The sequence below is a fragment of the Salvelinus namaycush genome, chromosome 2 (genome assembly GCF_016432855.1).
Source record: "Salvelinus namaycush isolate Seneca chromosome 2, SaNama_1.0, whole genome shotgun sequence".
NCBI classification, from domain to species: Eukaryota; Metazoa; Chordata; class Actinopteri; order Salmoniformes; family Salmonidae; genus Salvelinus; species Salvelinus namaycush.
This window is the reverse complement of record NC_052308.1, coordinates 19,505,262-19,525,402: the sequence shown is the minus strand read 5'-3', so window position 1 is coordinate 19,525,402 and position 20,141 is coordinate 19,505,262. Positions and strand designations below refer to the sequence as shown.

General features: G+C 42.5%; 1 protein-coding gene across 9 annotated transcripts in view; it reads left to right on the top strand.

Annotated features, from left to right (window-relative positions):
* Window positions 1-1,032: 1,032 nt before the first annotated feature.
* Window positions 1,033-20,141, top strand: part of LOC120059848 (calcium-dependent secretion activator 1-like) — a 155,164-nt gene continuing 136,055 nt past the window's right edge. For all 9 annotated transcript variants that reach the window (XM_039008957.1, XM_039008934.1, XM_039008943.1 and 6 more), the window contains exon 1: window positions 1,033-1,371. In XM_039008957.1, coding sequence (XP_038864885.1) covers window positions 1,033-1,371 — 339 coding nt within the window. The remainder of the gene's footprint in view (window positions 1,372-20,141) is intronic.

Genomic DNA, 20,141 nt, shown 5'->3' with positions numbered 1-20,141 from the left:
CGATGACACACTCCTGTGGTTGAAATTTCATCCTTAAAACAGCAGTTTATGTTGATTTATTTTTTTCAAATCTATTGTATTTTTCACAAAACGTTGACAATTACTCCAGGGCCAGGTATCATGCTGTCAGCATTGAAGATTGATGACAACCGTGGAGATGTGTAGGCTAAATGTGTTTTCTATAACGCACATATGTCATTACCATACTGATTTAATTTTGCAGCTCAATTCTGATACATAGGATATAGGCAATATTAGGCTAGGCCTACAATGCAACATAGGCACTATAATATACAAAAATATAGGAATTAATAGTCGATTAAATCATGCACTTCAAGTCTGACTATTGACTATTCCACGCATCAAATTCAGAATAGGGCAACAAGTGGAGTTTGGCGGATATAATAGTGAATATGGGGAATAAATAAATAATGATATGGGAAAAGGCGTAATTGGTGAGAATCTCCATTGGAGATGTTTCAGATCATCAGGTGGATGTAGTAAATAGGTTGTCGCGTCAACTGCGCTCCCACCGCCCGCTATAATTCGCCTTTATATTCAGAACCATGTTCAGTTCCCGGTACCTTCCCCATCCGCGCGTTGCTTAGCAGGCTACTGAAAAGCGTTCTTTATCGTCTTTCATCCGACCCCACCCCTTCTCATAGCATCCTAGCAAATCCCCGGCGGTGACTGGAGAGTTAAACGCTGAAAACTCGTAGGGTAAGCAACTACACATTTATTTTGTTCGAATTCAATAGCTTTTTGTGCAGAGTTTGACCAGCCTAGGCCTACTCTCTTTCTACATCAGTCTTGGGCTTTCATAATTCCTCTCAACTGAGATTTCATGGTTTACATCGAGTTTATCAGTATTTTTTTCTACTCATCACCCCCTCCCCCTCTAGCGTTGCCAATGCGAAACAGATAGCAGCTGTCTCTGAACACTGTCGTTCTTGAAAAACCTGTGGCACTGAGAGTCTTTTTGATCTCCGCTTTCTCACTCTGTCTAGGTAGTCTCCATCCAAGACCACCAACATGTTGGACCCATCTTCCAGTGAGGAGGAAGCAGATGAGATGGTAGAAGAAGAACGCAAAGAGGTGTTGGCACCAAGTACCGGGGGCGCACGGGTGTCACCCAGCCGGACCACCGAGAGTTCTGGTGGGCTCCAGCCCTCGAGCCGGGGAAGCAGTGCTCGCCCATCCAGCCCCAGCCCCTCGGTGGCCAGCGATAAGGAGAAAGATGATCTGGAAAAGATGCAGAGGGAGGAGGAAGAGCGAAAGAAGAGGCTCCAGCTCTATGTCTTTGTAATGCGCTGCATTGCCTACCCTTTTAATGCCAAGCAACCCACCGACATGGCCAGACGACAGCAGAAGGTAAGACCACTGTAAATAATAAACACACAACAGTGACTACATACTTTTTAAAAGTAATTAAAATATATCCTATACTGTAGTATATCATGAAACTAGTCTTCTGGCATGGGATTAATGGTAGGGTAGTCATTATTAGAAGGGAACCACCCTTGCATAATGTTAACTAATAGAGCATTAATGATGGGGTGGAATTTGAGTGCAGCCCCCACTCTTCTGATACTGGTGTTGGAAAGAAGCAGGTCCAGTAAAGGCATATTTCAATAGCAGCAAAACTACATCAGTGACATGTCTACCAGTTGCAGAGTCACATAGTTTCCTTAAAGTGCATCTCCTGTTGAAATGTAGTCTAATTCAATCACAAGGAAGTGCCATATAGCTGTAAATATAGTGGGCTTTGTGTTTGTGGGTAATTTAAAGTGCCACCTTCATCTCACCCACTGCCTGTCAGTCACTCTACTCTGGTGTACTGCCCATTGTAGTAGCACTTCCATAAGTCTAGCCTCCAGGGAGGATAATCATCCTTCTGTTCCTACATGAATCAAGTAAAGCTTGTACGGCTTTTGCACAAACGACCTCTAACACCAGATTAATTGCTTATTTCACAGAGTAGCATTTGTATTGTTGTCTACAGGAAATGTGCTGTATGCCTATATTTCATCTGACAGATGAATTTTCCACTGCATCCAGTACATTATAAAATGTAGCCTAGTCATGGTCAAGAAAATTCACACACACACACCTGCTAGTGGAAACCTTTTGGTCATGTAGAGCTTTGATCTAAGCTACCTGAATAGTAATGTGCCCAGCTCCAGGAGATATTACAATCACATCAGCCTCATTTACATACTGTATTAGCTTAGCATTTTTCAGCATGAATAACATTGTCCATCTCCCAAATAATTAAAATGTATAGACTGGCTTAATTCAAGTATATGTTTTTGCTAAAAGTAACATTGTTTCCTCCTCTCAAAGCCCTTAAACTTAAAATGAGTAACATGTCCATCTAAAATCCCAGCCAGTGGGCAGCATATGAGGCCATTTTTAATACATGCAGATAGAATCAGATTTTTTTTTAATGCAGCGGCAATTGTGGTGACAGCAAAAGGTCATAGCAGTGATGACATCCATCTGGATATCTCCATCATATTTTTTTTTTAATGGTGAAGTCAGAGATAGACTCTAATCAAATAACATTTTATTGGTCACACACATGGTTAGCAGATGTCATTGCAAGTGTAGCGAAATGCTTGTACTTCTAGTTCCGACGGTGCAGTAATATCACATAGTAATCTATCAATTATACAACAACTATCTAATACACACCAATCTAAGTAAAGGGATGGAATAAAAATATATACATATAAATATATGGATGAGCGATGACTGAGTGGCATAGGCAAGATGCAATAGATGGCATAAAATACAGTATATAAACTCAGCAAAAAAAGAAACGTCCCTTTTTCAGGACCCTAAGATAATTCGTAAAAATCCAAATAACTTCAGATCTTCATTGTAAAGGGTTTAAACACTGTTTCCCATGCTTGTTCAATGAACCATAAACAATTAATGAGCATGCACCTGTGGAATGGTCGTTAAGACACTAACAGTTTACAGACGGTAGGCAATTAAGGTCACGGTTATGAAAACTTAGGACACTAAAGAGGCCTTTCTACTGACTCTGAAAAACACCAAAAGAAAGATGCCCAGGGTCCCTGCTCATCTGTGTGAACGTGCCTTAGGCATGCTGCAAGGAGGCATGAGGACTGCAGATGTGGCCAGGGAAATAAATCGCAAAGTCTGTACTGTGAGACGCCTAAGACAGCGCTACAGGGAGACAGGACGGAAAGCTGATCATCCTCGCAGTGACAGACCACGTGTAACAACACCAGGAATGCACAATCCCTCCATCAGTGCTTAGACTGTCCGCAATAGGCTGAGAGAGGCTGGACTGAGGGCTTGTAGGCCTGTTGTAAGGCAGGTCCTCACCAGACATCATCGGCAACAACGTCGCCTATGGGCACAAACCCACTGTCGCTGGACCAGACAGGACTTGCAAAAAGTGTTCTTCACTGCAGTTTTGTCTCACCAGGGGTGATGGTCGGATTTGCGTTAATCGTCGAAGGAAAGAGCGTTACACTGAGGCCTGTACTCTGGAGCTGGATCGATTTGGAGGTGGTGGGTCCGTCATGGTCTGGGGCGGTGTGTCACAGCATCATCGGACTGCGCTTGTTGTCATTGCAGGCGATCTCAACGTTGTGCGTTACAGGGAAGACATCCTCCTCCTTCATGTGGTACCCTTCCTGCAGGCTCATCCTGACATGACCCTCCAGCATGACAATGCCACCAGCCATACTGCTCGTTCTGTGCGTGATTTCCTGCAAGACAGTAATGTCAGTGTTCTGCCATGGCCAGCGAAGAGCCCGGATCTCAATCCCATTGAGCACGTCTGGGCCCTGTTGGATCGGAGTGTGAGGGCTAGGGCCATTCCCCCCCAGAAATGTCCGGGAACTTGCAGGTGCCTTGGTGGAAGAGTGGGGTAACATCTCACAGTAAGAACTGGCAAATCTGATGCAGTCCATGAGGAGGAGCTGCACTGCAGTACTTAATGCAGCTGGTGGCCACACCAGATACTGACTGTTACTTTTGACTTTGACCCCTGCCTTTGTTCAGGGACACATTATTCCATGTCTGTGGAACTTGTTCAGTTTATGTCTCAGTTGATGAATCTTGTTATGTTCATACAAATATTTGCACATGTTAAGTTTGCTGAAAATAAACACAGTTGACAGTGAGAGGACGTTTCTTTTTTTGCTGAGTTTACATATGAGATGAGTAATGCAAGATATGTAAACATTTTTAAAGTGACTAATGATCCATTTAGTGGCCAATGATTTAAAGTCTGTATGTAGGTAGCAGTCTCTCTGTGTTATTGATGGCTGTTCAACAGTCTGATGGCCTTGAGATAGATGCTGTTTTTCAGTCTCTAGGTCCCAGCTTTGATGCACCTGTACTGTCCTCGCCTACTGGATGGCAGCAGGGTGAACAGGCAGTGGCTCGGGTGGTTGTTGTCCTTGACATTGTGTGCAGTAGGTGTCCTGGAGGGTACGTAGTTTGCCCCCGATGATGCGTTGTGCAGACCGCACCACCTTCTGTAGAGCCTTGCAGTTGTGGACGGTGATATAGCCCTACAGGATGCTTTCAATTAAGCATCTGTAAAGGTTTGTGAGGGTTTTAGGTGACAAGCCACATTTCTTGCTGTTGCGCCTTCTTCACCACACTGTCTGTGTTGGTTGACCATTTCAGTTTTTCCGTAATGTGTACGCCGAGGAACTTAACTTTCTACCTTCTCCACTGCTGTCCCGTCAATGTGGACATGGGGGTGCTCCCTATGCTGTTTCCTGAAGTCCACGATCATCTCCTTTGTTTTGTTGACATTGAATGCGAGGTTATTTTCCTGACACCACACTCCGAGTGCCCTCACCTCCTCCCTGTAGGCCGTCTCGTCGTTGTTGGTAATCAAGCCTACTACTGTTGTGGCCTACTACTGTTGTGTCGTGTTCAAACCTGATGATTGAGTTGGAGGCGTGCATGGCCACGCAGTCATGGGTGAACAGGGAGTACAGGAGGGGGCTGAGCACGCACCTTTGCGGGGCCCCAGTGTTTAGATGTTGTTTCCTACCTTCACGACCTGGGTGCGGCCTGTCAGGAAGGCCAGGACCCAATTGCACAGGGCGGGGTTGAGACCCAGGGCCTCAAGCTTAATGATGGGCTTGGAGGGTACTCTGGTGTTGAATGCTGAGCTGTAGTCAATGAAGAGCATTCTTACATAGGTATTTCTCTTGTCCAGATGGGATAGGGCAGTGTGATGGCGATTGCATCTTCTGTGGACCTATTGGGGCGGTGTACTAATTGAAGTGGGTCTAGGGTGGCAGGTAAGGTGGAGGTGATATGATCCTTGACTAGTTTCTCAACGCACTTCATGATGACAGAAGTGAGTGCCACGGGGCGATAATCATTTAGTTCAGTTACCTTTGCCTTCTTGGTTAAAGGAACAATGGTAGCCATCTTGAAGCACGTGTGGACAGCAGATTGGGATAGTGAGAGATTGAATATGTCCGTAACCACACCAGCCAGCTGGTCTACGCATGCTCTGAGGACGCGTCTAGGGATGCTGTCTGGGCCGGAAGCCCTGCGAGGGTTAACACGTTTAAATGTCTTACTCACGTCGGCCACGGAGAAGGAGAGGGAGTGCCCGCTGTCCTTGGTAGCGGGCCGCGTCGGTGGCACTGTGTTATTCTCAAAGCGGGTAAAGAAGGTGTTTGGTTTGTCTGGAAGCAAGATGTCGGTGTCCGTGACGTGGCTGGTTTTCTTTTTGTAGTCCATGATTGCCTGTAGACCCTGCCACATACGTCTCGTGTCTGAGCCGTTGAATTGCGACTCCACTTTGTCCCTATACCGACATTTCGCTTGTTTGATTGCCTTGCGGAGGGAATAACTACACTGTTTGTATTCGGCCATATTCCCAGTCATCTTTCCATGGTTAAATCCGGTCGTCGCACTTTCAGTTTTGCGCAAATGCCGCCATCTATCCACGGTTTCTGGATAGTGTAGGTTTTAATAGTCAGTGGGTACAACATCTCCAATGCACTTCCTTATAAATTCACTCACTGAATCAGCGTATAAATCAATATTATTCTCTGAAGCTGCCCGGAACATTTCCCAGTCCGCGTGATCAAAACAATCTTGAAGCTTGGATTCCAATTGGTCTGACCAGCGTTGAATAGTTCTTGTCACGGGTACATCCTGTTTGAGTTTCTGCCTATAGGAAGGAGGAGATAAATGGAGTCATGGTCAGATTTACCGAAGGGCGGGTGTGGGAGGGCCTTGTATGCATCACGGAAGTTAGAGTGGTAGTGATCCAGTGTATTGCCCGCACGAGTGCTACAATCATTATGCTGATAGAATTTAGCTAGCCTTGTTCTCAAATTTGCTTTGTTAAATCCCCAGCTACAATAAATGCAGCCTCCGGATATATGGTTTCCAGTTTGCATTGAGTCCAGTGAAGTTCCTTGAGGGCCGCCGTGGTATCGGCTTGAGGGGGGATATACACATCTGTGACAACAATCGATAAGAATTCTCTTGGGAGATAATATGGTCAGCATTTTATTGTGAGGAATTATAGGTCAGGTGAACAAAGGGACTTGAGTTGATGGATGTTGTTATGATTACACCATGAGTTGTTAATCATGAAGCATACGCTCCCACCCTTCTTCTTCCCAGAAACATGTTTATTTCTGTCGGCGCGACGCATAAATAATCCCGGTGGCTGTACCAACTCCGACAACATATCCTGAGAGAGCCATGTTTCCGTGAAATGGAGTATGTTACAATACCTGATTTCTCTCTGAAAGGTAACCCTTGCCCTAATTTTGTCTACCTTAATATCTAGAGACTGGACTTTGGCGAGTAATATACTCGGAAGCGGTTAGTGGTGTGCACGCCTCCGAAGTCTGACCAGGAGGCCGCTCCGTCTACCTCTTCTGCGGCGACTTTGCTTTGGGTCGGCCTCTGGGATCAGATGAAATGCCCTGGGTGGTGGTGCGAACAAAGGATTTGCTTCGGGAAATGCGTATTCATGGTCATAATGTTGGTAACTTGACTTCGCTCTGATATCCAATAGTTATTCCCGGCTGTATGTAATAATACTTAAGATTTTCTGGGCTAACAATGTAAGAAATAATACATAAAAAAACTAAATACTGCATAGTTTACAAAGGACTAGAAGCGAGGCAACCCTCTCTGTCGGCGCCATCTTGCTTCTCCATCTTGCTACAGACTATTACAGGAAGATCTTCTGAGGTTTCTTTACCTCGGAGTGACCTGTTATCTGATCCCCTTAATATGAAGGTGTTTCCTTTTTGTTCTTCATGGAATAGAATTACAGTATTCCTCCTAGCCTATACTAGGCTTCCACAATTAATGGACTCGGCTTACACTGATGGTTAATGATGACAAGTATGAGTAGGCCTATTTATTATCGTTGTCGTAAGGGAATCTTGTGTCAGTATATTAGGGATGGGCAACTCCGGTGCTTGGATGGTGGAGTGTCTGCTGGGTTTTGTTACTACCTTCAAACTGGCCATTATGAGATTTCCATGACAGGGGGTAGAGAAAACCAGCAGATCCTGGGGCTCCTGAGATTACTGTTGTCCAGGAAGGAAGGCTTTGCAGGTGCTGATTTCTCATGGTGACAACATGTTATGATCCCTTTCTCGCATGATGAAATACACCAGACAATTTGGCATTCTTTAGTTAGTCTCATGAAACATACACTATGCAGTCTGATGGGTGGTTCTTGTTAGCAGGCATTTTGTGGAGATGAGTGGCGAGGGTTCACTCTCCTGGGATAAGTTGTCAGACTGGTTAGTCTTGCTCCATTTAGAAACTATCTTTGTCACATTACAATAACGACTAATGTTGAGTGAATGGATGCATGGTGGCCCATGTCAAACAGTGGCCCACCATAAAATAGAGGGCACTTAATTACTGCTCTTGATCCTTTACTTGATGAGCTGGCGATTGTACAGTATCTGGGGTGTGACCTTGTCCTGTCTGACCCATTTAAATCATGCTGAGCTGATCTCTTAAATGCTACTGTGGGAGATAGCCATAGACTTCCAGTTTTTGCACTAATGGTAGTTGGCATTGGCTCGTGAAACTTCCTCTAACTTCCTTCACACTGGACACAGAGACAAACATGGTATCCACAAGTTCATCTTACTCTGGGGAAGTACAGTGCCCTCAAAATATTCACACTCCTTGACTATTTCCACATTTTATTGTTACAGCCTGCATTTAAATGAATTCAATTGAGATTTTGTGTCACTGGCCTACACACAATACCCCATAATGTCAAAGTGGAATTATGTTTTTACAACATTTTACAAATTCATTACAAATAAAAGCTGAAATGTATTGAGTCAATTAGTATTCATCCCCTTTGTTATGGCAAGCCTAAATAAGTTCAGGAGTAAACATTTGCTTAAAAAGTCACATAATAAATTGCATGGACTCACTCTGTGTGCAATAATAGTGTTTAACATGATTTTTGAATGACTACCTCATCTCTGTACCCCACACACAATTATCTGCGCGGTCCCTCAGTCGAACAGTGAATTTCTAATACAGATTCAACCACAAAGTCCAAGGAGGTCTTTCAGTGCCTTCCAAAGCAGGGAACCTATTGATGGATGGGTAAAAATAAAAAAGCTGACATTGAATATCCCTTTGAGCATGGTGAAGTTATTAATTACACTTTGGATGGTGTATCAATACACCCAGTCACTACAAAGATACAGGCGTCCTTCTGAACTTAGTTGCTGGAGTGGAAAGATACCGCTCAGGAATTTCACCACAAGGCCAATGGTGACTTTAAAACAGTTACAGAGTTTAATGGCTGTGATCGGAGAAAACTGAGAATGGATCAACAACATTATAGTTACTCCACAATACTAACCTAATTGAGAGAATGAAAAGAAAGAAGCACGTACATAATAAAAAATATTCCAAAACATGCATCCTGTTTGCAACAAGGCACTAAAGTAATACTGCATAAAATTGGCAAAGCAATTTACTTTTTGTCCTGAAATGAAAGTGTTATGTTTGGGGCAAATACAACACATTACTGAGTACCACTCTCCATATTTTAAAGCTTCAAGCTGCATAATGTTATGGGTGTGCGTGTAATCGTTAAGGACTGGAGTTTTTCAGGATAAAAAATAAGCGGAATGGAGCTAAGTGTTAAGTTCATGTTTTAAGTGTCCCTATACTTCTGTTATTACGGGGCTATCACTGAGTCAAGAGTGCGCCTGCGCATGAAAAGAGTTGGTTGTTGGACCTAGCCTGGAGTGTAATGGCTACCTTGTAGTGTGTTCATATAGTAGAGTAAACTTTGTTAAACTGGAACCTTGTCGTTGTGTCATTTCGAGTTAACATTGGTAGCAGAGGATGGCTTCTAACTACAATGTGCCACCTCGCTTCGACGAGAAGAGGTCGTACGAAAGTTGGAAAAATGAACTGGGAATCTGGACACGCGTTACTAATCTGGACGCGAAAAAGCAAGCACTTGCGGTGGTATTATCGCTCGAGGGAAGAGCGAGAGATACAGCACTGGAAATATCCGTTGAGGATTTGAACAAGGATGACGGTATGGGAACTTTGATCACAGCACTGGATTCTGTATTTCTTAAAGAAGAGAAAGACCGTGCCTACGAGGCATATTCAAACTTTGACAGTGTTACGAGAGATATTTCGGTTGCAATGATGGACTACATCATTGATTTCGAACAGAGGTACAATAGGATGCGCAAGTACGACATGGTTCTCCCAGATGCAGTGTTAGCGTTCAAGTTACTAGATACTGCCCGTCTAGATGGTAGGGAGAAACAGTTGGCTTTGACTGCTTGTACTGTGCTGACTTTTGCAAATATGAAGTCGGCACTCAAAAGAATATTTGGTGAAAAGACGTCTGTCGCGCAAATAACAGATGGAATGCAAGTGAGTGACGCAGCATATTACACCGAGCAGCACAGAAAAGGCGCCAAAAAGTCACGTTCTCAAGATAACCAGAAGAGGGCGCCATTTCCCGGCACAAATCCACTGGACAAATATGGAAGGAGATCGAAATGTGCTATTTGTCAGCACTTACCATTGGGTTAAAGACTGTCCTCATAAAAATGAACAAGTTAAACTAACAGAGGAAAATGTAAACACAGAGGTAGAGCAGTGTAACATTACACTGTTTTCAAATGAATCTGATACTGAGATTTTTATAGTTGAATCCTTAGGATCTGCTGTGATTGATACTGCATGCACACGGACAGTGTGTGGTGAAAAATGGCTTGATAGCTATGTCAGTGAACTAAATATGAAGGAAGTACAAAATATGGTTGACACACCAAGCAGAGCTTTCAAATTTGGAGATGGGAGAATTGTCCATTCTACCAAGAGAGTTAAGATACCAGCAAAAATTGGTCAGACTAAGTGTCACATTGAAACAGAGGTGGTCCCTACAGATATCCCCTTACTATTAAGCAAAGCTTCACTCAAGAAGGCAGGGGCTGTATTAGACATAAAAAATGCCAAGGCAGTGATGTTTAAACAACCAGTGACTCTTGAACTTACTACCTCAGGCCACTATTGTGTAAACATTTTGGACAAAGACATCACACAGAGTCCATGCAAAAATGAGATTCTGACTGACACGAAGCACATGGAGATTCTGACAGTCACAGAGAACATGAACACAAAAGAAAAACACAAATTATTGTTAAAGCTTCACAAACAGTTTGGACATGCTACAGTTGACAGACTTCAGAAGTTACTCAGGAGTGCAGGGAATAATGATGATGAGAGTATTTCCATTCTACAGCAGATAGTTAAGAATTGTGAGACATGTCAAAAATACAGCAAACCTAAGCCCAGACCAGCTGTTGGTTTGCCACTGGCTTCCATGTACAATGAAACAGTGGCTGTAGATCTACATGAGTTAGGACCAAGTGTGTGGTACCTTCACATAATCGACCACTTCACACGCTTTAGTGCTGGAAGCATTGTGAATACAAAGAAACCCAGTGAAATCGTCAAGCACTTCATTCATTCCTGGATATGTGTGCATGGCCCGCCACAGAAATTGTATAGTGACAATGGAGGAGAATTCAATAATAATGAAATAAGAGAAATGGCAGAGAACTTCAACATGGAAGTAAAGACAACTGCTGCATACAGTCCATGGAGCAATGGACTTCTGGAGAGACACAATCAAACACTCACAGAGATCATGCTGAAAGTGAAGCAAGACAATGGATGTGACTGGAACACAGCCCTAGATTGGGCTTTGATGGCAAAAAACTCAATGCACAATGTTCATGGTTACAGCCCATATCAACTAGTGTTCGGGCAGAACCCTAATCTTCCCTCAGTACTGGTTGACAAGCCACCAGCACTAGAAGGGACCAGTGTGAGTGCATGGGTGGGACAGCACCTTTCAGCACTACATGCAGCGAGAAAAGCATTCACTGAAGCAGAGTGCTCAGAAAGAATTCGCAGGGCTCTGTGTAAACAGCTTCGACCAACCGATGAGAAGTACGACACTGGAAACAGAGTGTACTACAAACGAGTTGACTGTCAAGAGTGGAAAGGACCGGGAGTAGTCATTGGCCAAGATGGTGTGGTGATATTTGTGAGACACGGAGTCATCTTTGTCAGGGTGCATCACTCAAGATTGCGGAAAGTAAATGATCAACAAGATAGAGGGGCTGTTGCTGAGAATCAGTCTCCTAATGAAAATGACAAAAAGGACACAGTAACAGACACAAACCTACCAGATGTCGCATCCAATGATATGGACACTGAAACTGACACAGGAAATGGAGCAGAGACCTTCAACCATGCCGCAGGTAATACTGTTGAGGGTTCAAATGAGGAAAACATTCAACAACAGGCACATGTGTTAAGAGAACATGGTTGTTCCAATCTGAAAACTGGACAAACTGTTAAATACATGGACAGAGAAAGTGGTATTCCACACACAGCAACCGTCATTGGACAAGCAGGAAAAGCCAAAGGAAAACACCAGAACTGGTACAACTTGCAGTACTCTGAACCAGCTACACTTTCTGGTACAACAGGGTCAGCTGACCTGTCACTTGGAGATCATCTCAGAATTGAACCAATGGAAAATCGAGAAAAACAGAATGACATTCAAAATGATGTACTCGATACAAAGGACGTGTCATTTGACTCAGCTAAGCTAGATGAGCTCAGTAATTGGAGAAAAAAATTGAGTGTTTGAGGAAGTCAAAGACATTGGTCAAAAATGTGTCTCAACAAGGTGGGTGTGTACCCTTAAAGAATCCTTAACTGGAATAGTGCCTAAAGCACGTCTAGTGGCTAGAGGTTTTGAGGAGCTGGCTGCTAAAGAACTGCCAAAAGACTCATGCGCCTCAGTCACTCAGATTGCTGATGTCAGTGATCTGCCAGAAAAAATGGAAACTTAATTCCATAGACATCAAATCTGCATTTTTGCAGGGAACAGAGCTGTCAAGGGACATTCACATCCGACCTCCGCCCGAAGCTAAAAGCGAAGGAACACTGTGGAAACTAAAAAAGTGTGTGTATGAACTGGCAGATGCATCACTCTACTGGTACAACAAAGTCAAGGCAACAATGCTGAATACAGGTGGAAAAATGTCACAAGTGGACCCTGTAGTCTTCTATTGGCTTGATCAAGACTGCAATGTGACTGGAGTACTTGCCTGTCATGTTGATGACTTTATCTGGGGTGGCTCACAGACCTTTGCTACAACTGTGATTCCAAACCTCAAAGCTGTTTTCCAGGTCGGCCGTGAAGAGCATGATAATTTTTGTTATGTTGGCATAGAGTTTATTACAGTTGATGGAACAATACTGATGCAACAGGAGAGCTATATCAAGAATCTTCAACCCATCCACATGGATTCTTCAAGAGCCGTACAAAGGAATTCCCCTCTATGTGGAATTGAAGCTGATCAATTGAGGTCGAAGATAGGTCAAATTCTATGGGTTGCTAGACAGAGTAGACCTGATGTGATGTTTGATGTTTGCAACTTGGCATCTAACACAAAACACGCCACTGTACAAACCATTCATGAGGCAAACAAAGTTGTTCGTAAACTGAAATCACAACAAGTGACTTTAAAGTTTCAGCATGTTGGAAAAGATGACTCTTTGAAACTAGTTGTCTTCAGTGATGCTTCCCTAGGGAACCTTACAGATGGAGGCACACAAGGTGGACATCTAATCGTGTTAATGGGTGAAGGAGGAAGATTCTCACCTATCTGTTGGCAGTCAAAAAGGATCAGAAGGGTTGTCCGAAGCACACTTGCTGGAGAAACACTTGCTCTTGCGGATGGAATTGACAATGCGATCTTTCTTGCGACTCTGTTCTCAGAGCTTACCACTGGTGAGACAAAACGGCACATTCTACCTGTAGTTTGTGTCACTGACAACTACTCATTTAGTTGATGCTGTGAAGTCAACCAAGTCTATCACAGAGAAAAGACTTCGTCTTGAGATTAGCAGCATCAAGGAACTTATTCAAGCACAGAGAATCCAGCGGATTCTGTGGTCGACCACAAAGGAACAGCTTGCTGACTGTCTGACTAAAAAAGGAGCATCCAGTCTTGTGCTCCTACAGGCTCTCAGTAATGGAAAGTGGCAGCTTGAGTAATACAAATAAAAACTGTCACACAACCCATTTGTAATGGGGATCTTGAATAATACTTGGACCTTTAATTATGTTGTTGATGTTTTATTTGTCTTTAAAGAAAAGGGGGAGATTGTTAAGTTCATGTTTTAAGTATCCCTATACTTCTTTTATTACGGGGCTATCACTGAGTCAAGAGTGCGCCTGCGCATGAAAAGAGTTGGTTGTTGGACCTAGCCTGGAGTGTAATGGCTACCTTGTAGTGTGTTCATATAGTAGAGTAAACTTTGTTAAACTGGAACCTTGTCGTTGTGTCATTTCGAGTTAACACTAAGCACAGACAAAATCCTAGAGGAAAACCTAGTTCAGTCTGCTTTCCACCAGACACTGTATAACGATCTTCGTTGGGAGAAAGAGAGGAGGACCAAAGTGCAGCGTGGTAAGTGTTCATGATGAATATTTAATGGAACAAAACTGAACACTGAAATACAAAACAATAAAGTGAACGAACTAAAACCGAAACAGTTCCGTGTGGAACACACAGACACGGAAGACAACCACCCACCAAACCCAGGTGAAAAAAGGCTACCTAAGTATGATTCTCAATCAGAGACAACTAACGACACCTGCCTCTGATTGAGAATCATACCAGGCCAAACGAAAAAACCAACATAGAAAAACGAACATAGATAACCCACCCAATTCACGCCCTGACCATACTAAAACAAAGAAATAACAAAAGAACTAAGGTCAGAACGTGACACACTGGGAGATGAATTCACCTTTCAGCAGGACAATAACCTGAAACACAAGGCCAAATAATCACTGGAGTTGCTTACCTAGACAACATTAATGTTTCTGAGACTTACCCAGAAAGACTCACATCTGTAATCACTGACAAAGGGGAATCTAACATGTATTGACTCAGGGCTGTGAATACTTATGTAAATTAGATGTTTCTGTATTTAATTTTCAATAAATTTGCAATAATTTCTCAAAACATATTTTAACTTTGTCATTATGGAGTATTGTGTGTAGATGGGTGAGAAAAAAATATTTAATCAATTTTGAATTCAAGCTGTAACACAACAACATGTGGAATAAGTCAAAGGGTATGAATACTTTCTGAACACACTGTAGATAAAGGGCCTCATTGCCAAAATCACAAATTATCCCTTTAAAATTAATCTCACAATACCCTCTCTTGCATTCTGAAAAACAGAGCTAAAGGCACATCTAAAGTCTTTGTTGGATCGGTCTCAGAAAAACGTTATTTCTCCTAGACTAATTTGCTTCTTTATCTGGTTTGTTTTCATGCAGTCTTTGGGGTTTGCTCCATTAGACCATTATGGGGGGATGTAGGCTCACCTTTCTCTCTCATCGTTTACTGTTATTGTGTACACAGACAGGTACGTCACGTCAGTATATGTGATTGCTATTGTCTGCTCTCAAGTCCCACCCTGAGCAGATTGAATGGAATCTGAGCTAGAAACAAGACAGTTGATTTGCCTTCTCTCTTTAGGGTTCTCAGGGGACCTAGCTTGAGATAGTCTGTGAATGTAAGCCTTGCTGTGGTTCTCAGTTTGAAACAGTATGTGTGTTTGATTGGTCCCTCTGTGTTAAGGCCACACACACTCAGTAACAGGATGATAAGTGGATGTTATTGCAACAGTAGAGAAGACTCCCTCATTGTGAGTTTGGGCTTAGCCTTTACTATCACTTGAACCTGATTGGCTAGCTCAGACTGAGAAAAGTGTATCTTTATCATTACAATGTCTTCTCACTCTCATAATTCTCTCACATGGATGTAGATCTCATATTCCCTGTATTCTTCTCTCCTTTCTGTCGGATTGTATCTCCTCCCTTCCTCCTATTCTCTGTCTCAGGCCCACCCTTCTCCTTTCCTGTCTCTCTCTTTTCCTATCTCTTCCTCTCGCCCGCTCTCTCTCTGTCTTTCAGTGAGCCTTCAGCCTGGAATTGGAGCTAATTTCCTCCCAGCAGTCGATCTACCTCAACGGCCTCTGTGACAGTGATTGTATCCGTCATCAAGTTCTTTACTCAATGTTTCGGCTGGATGCTTGTCCATATGACTCCTTTTCTCACTTTCCCTCAAATACCACAGTGAAAATGTGGACTTATTAAAATTAGAAAATTAGCAGCTGTTGTGTTAGTGGGGGCTATATTGCTTGGGCAAAACAAACATCTTGGCCTTTTTAGATATGTAGTGATTTTCATCGTGATATATTAGTTGAAATCTGTTTCCTGAAAACATGATTATTAAACAGGAGCCTGGCAAGGCCAATGATCTAAAATTAAATATGTTAACTAGCTCCGTTGTTTCAACCACTTCTCAAAAATATTGTATGCCATACCAATTGTTGAAAACACAGGCAACAGTTGAACGCAGAAGGCGCTGCAGTATGGTAACAACCTCCTGCTCCCTACTGTCTTTTATTTATTCCCCATTCTAAGATTATTACACAAAGGTGAGGCTGAGGCGGTACAGTAGCACAATCAGGCCATCTGTCCTCTTTTCAACCCCATAGGCCTGGATGAAACCAGTCCAACACCACCGCACCGCAACCCTGCTTTTCTCCTCTGCTCCTCTCCTCCCCTCCTCTACCATTCCTTCACTCCATCTCTCCTTTACTCTTCTCTACTTCTCCTCTACCATTCCCCCACTTTTCTACTTGCTTTTCTCCTCTGCTTCTCCTCTTCCTTGCGTTCTGCGTATCTCCCCCATCCATTTGTTCTGCTTATCTTCACCGCTCATCACCCCTGCTTCTCTCATCCACTTTCCTCTTCCATCTCTCTGTTGCTCCTTTCCCCAAATTCTATTCCTCATCTCCATTCTCTCTTCAGGTGCCTCCAGAGTGGCAGGGCTTTGGATACAAATCTGTCAGAGTAGCAGATACACGGGTCTCCACACAACAAGGACTCCCTTTTAATATTTTCACCTCTGATGAGCCGACACCTTTGTCCATGGATACTTACTCTGTCTGCTTTAACAAGTAATATGTCTTTGTCTCCGCTCAGCCACCTACTCTGAGGCGTATGAGACAGGTAACGGGACAGAGTTACAATCTCCACTCCTCTCGTGTTAAGTGGGATACTGCCTTGGTGAAGAGAAAGTCTGCTGCGTTGCTCTACTCGGTGTCATGACGTGGCCCTTTCTGGGTATAGATCGTGGCATCCCTCTCTCTCTCTCTCTCTCTCCTACACCCAGGTTCTGTTATCTCAGGTCGTAAATTCCTGGCGGAGACTCTCTCCCCCTGGCCATGCAGAAAGAGACACATAGAGAGAACAAAGGATTTCACGTGGCAAACTCCTAAATCCCCAAAATGGGGATTTGACACAAAAGGCGGGAATGGACACTTAAGGGATGGATATGTGGACACTTAAGGGATGGATATGACAAGGGTGTTTTCATTTGGAAACAGGAAACACGCATAACTTTATCTCTGAATATGTACATTTCTCAATTATGGGGTTTGCGTCTAATTATTGTATAAAATGAATGAGTAAAGATGAAACTATTTGTGAAATGATGTAATATGATGTTAAACCTTTAACTTCTTCTGGCTGCAAGCCCGACGTCGGTACACTTATGACAACAACCAGCTCAAAGTGCAGGGCGCGAAATTCAAAATATATATTTTTTAAAATATTTAACTTTCACACATTAACAAGTCCAATACAGCATATGAAAGGTACACATCTTGTGAATCCAGCCAACATGTCCGATTTTTTGTTTTACAGGGAAGACACAATATGTAAATCTATTAGCTAACCACGTTAGCAAAAGACACCACTTTTTTTACTCCACCAGTTTTTTACTCCATCAGTAGCTATCACAATTTCGACCAAATAAAGATATAAATAGCCACTAACCAAGAAACAACTTCATCAGATGACAGTCTGATAACATATTTATTGTATAGCATATGTTTTGTTAGAAAAATGTGCATATTTCAGGTATAAATCATAGTTTACATTGCAGCTACAATATGAAATTGCACCGAAAGCAGCCATAATATTTACAGACACCAACGTCAAATACCTAATTACTCATCATAAAACATTTCTGAAAAATACATAGTGTACAGCAAATGAAAGACAGGCATCTTGTGATTCCAGACAATATTTCCGATTTATTAAGTGTTTTACAGCGAAAACAAAATGTAGCGTTAGATTAGCGTAGCCACAATAGCCAGAAACACTTGGGCGCCGACGACCAGTTCACATGCACGACAGATATATGAAATAGCATCATAAAATGTTTCTTACTTTTGGTGATCTTCCGTCAGAATGTTGGACAAGGTGTCCTTTGTCCAGAACAGTCGTTGTTTGGATTTAGAACGGCAACTTTCCCTCTTCAATTAGCATGCACACTAGCCAAGGGGCGCGAATTTCTCCATGTCAACAAACGGAAGAGAACGGAACACGGCAAAACTCCCGAAAAATTGTCAATAATCTGATGAAACTATATTGAAAAAACATACTTTACGATGATATGGTGACATGTATCAAATAAAATCAAAGCCGGAGATAATACTCGCCTATTACGGCAGCTAAAGAGAAGGCAATCCCACTATCCCGCTCGCGCACTTCAGAGTACCGAAAATGGGGGACACGTCATTCCAAGATGATGTGTTCCATCTCAGACCAAGATAATCACCTAATTTCTTCTCTCACAGCCTCTTGACACCCAGGGGAAGGTGTATGACGTGCATGTATACTAATAGATCTCATGACCATTTATAGGCAGGAAGTAGAAGAGAGCCTCGGTTTCAGACTTTCCACTTCCTGGTCAGGAAGTGTGCTGCAGAATGACTTCTGTTTCACTCAGAGAAATAATTCAAACGGTTTTAGAAACTAGAGAGTGTTTTCTATCCAATAGTAATAATAATATGCATATTGTACGAGCAAGAATTGAGTACGAGGCCGTTTGAAATGGGCACCTTTTTATCTGGCTACTCAATACTGCCCCTTGCAGCCCAAACAGGTTAAAGGGATTACAAGTCTTTCACATTAAAGTTTTTAACGAAGTCATTGGCCCGTCCCCATGAGCACAGACATGATCTGGCGTCGTGGCACAGTCCTTTTCTACTGTTATGAATAAAACCTGAGGAAATCCTCTTCAGACCACAAAAACCTCAGCGTAAGCTAAGGGTGCAATGGTTGTTGAATTCCTAACCATACCACGTGGAGCATTGGCTACACTGTGGGAAATGGTTAAACTGAGACTATCGATCCCTACAGAATAAGAGCAAATCTTAGATAATTTCTAGCTGCAGACTAGTAATTATTATGTCAAACTGGGATGCGAAGACCGACAACCGCCGAAACATCTATCTATGAGAACATTTCTGAATGGTACTCTGAAGTATCCATTCTAACCATGAAAGACTTTGCTCTTCAGGGAAACAGAGAGAGAGAGAGAGACTCAGATGAACTCTCCAACAGAAGAACTGACGATTCCAACAGAGATCACAACGACACACTGGGCATAAATATATATTGATTGCAATTATTCCCAAATGAGTGAGCGTTCATGTGCAAAGGATTAGCATTTCAATTAATATAATTATCAACTGTGTAGTGACTCCTTTTATCTTTCCTGCCCTTTTCAGTCCACACGCACTTCCCTTTGTCCACCAAGCCGTCATATCCGCTTAGCCCACTAGGGAACCTCCCCAGTGATTATTTAGTTAGTTAGTAAATAAATTATTAAGACAATTGATGTATGAATGATTCATAGTAAAGGCTGGGTTCGTGCAGATTTCCGACGTTTGTAATGAGACTAACGTGAGGTAAAGAATAATTCATTAATTAGAAGACTAATTGATCAGATATTAAAATATCTGAAGAGTTATTTTAGGAAAATTTTGTAATCTGAAGATTTTCCTTGGTGCCCGACTTCCTAGTTAATTACATTTACGTGATTAATTTAATCACGTAATAATTATTACAGAGAATTGATTTGATAAAATAACAGTCTTCACTTTACCGACATCGGTATTTGTTTGAGTTCAGAGGAACGCAGCGTGCAAGAAACAAAAGAATGTTAAACAGCAGTATGAGTTCTATTATCTCTTCACCATCCAAAGCTAGACCAATAAAACTACAGAGACGAGGGCTGAAGGGTGGGTCTTTTTCATTCAGCATTACCACAGGCGCCACTACATTGACAGCTAACTGTGATGCAAATATGCTCAGTTACTCCCTGTACTGATGGAGGGAAAGAGAGGTGCAATGATGTAAGAGTGATACAGAGGACAGATTTAGTAGTCCTGCTTCAAAATTGGCAATGAAATGTATCCTTTTGGAGAGAAATAATGGCTTTTATGGCTTTCTTAGATACCACGAGTGAGTGGTGTAGAGTACATGAGAGTTTCAGAAATGTATCAAATCTATACTTGTATTTGACATGAAAATATGAGAATATCTAATTTATGTACATTGTGCATACAATACACCAGGCAATAATGGAACAGAATCTTTGCGTTATGTCATAAAAGGCAGA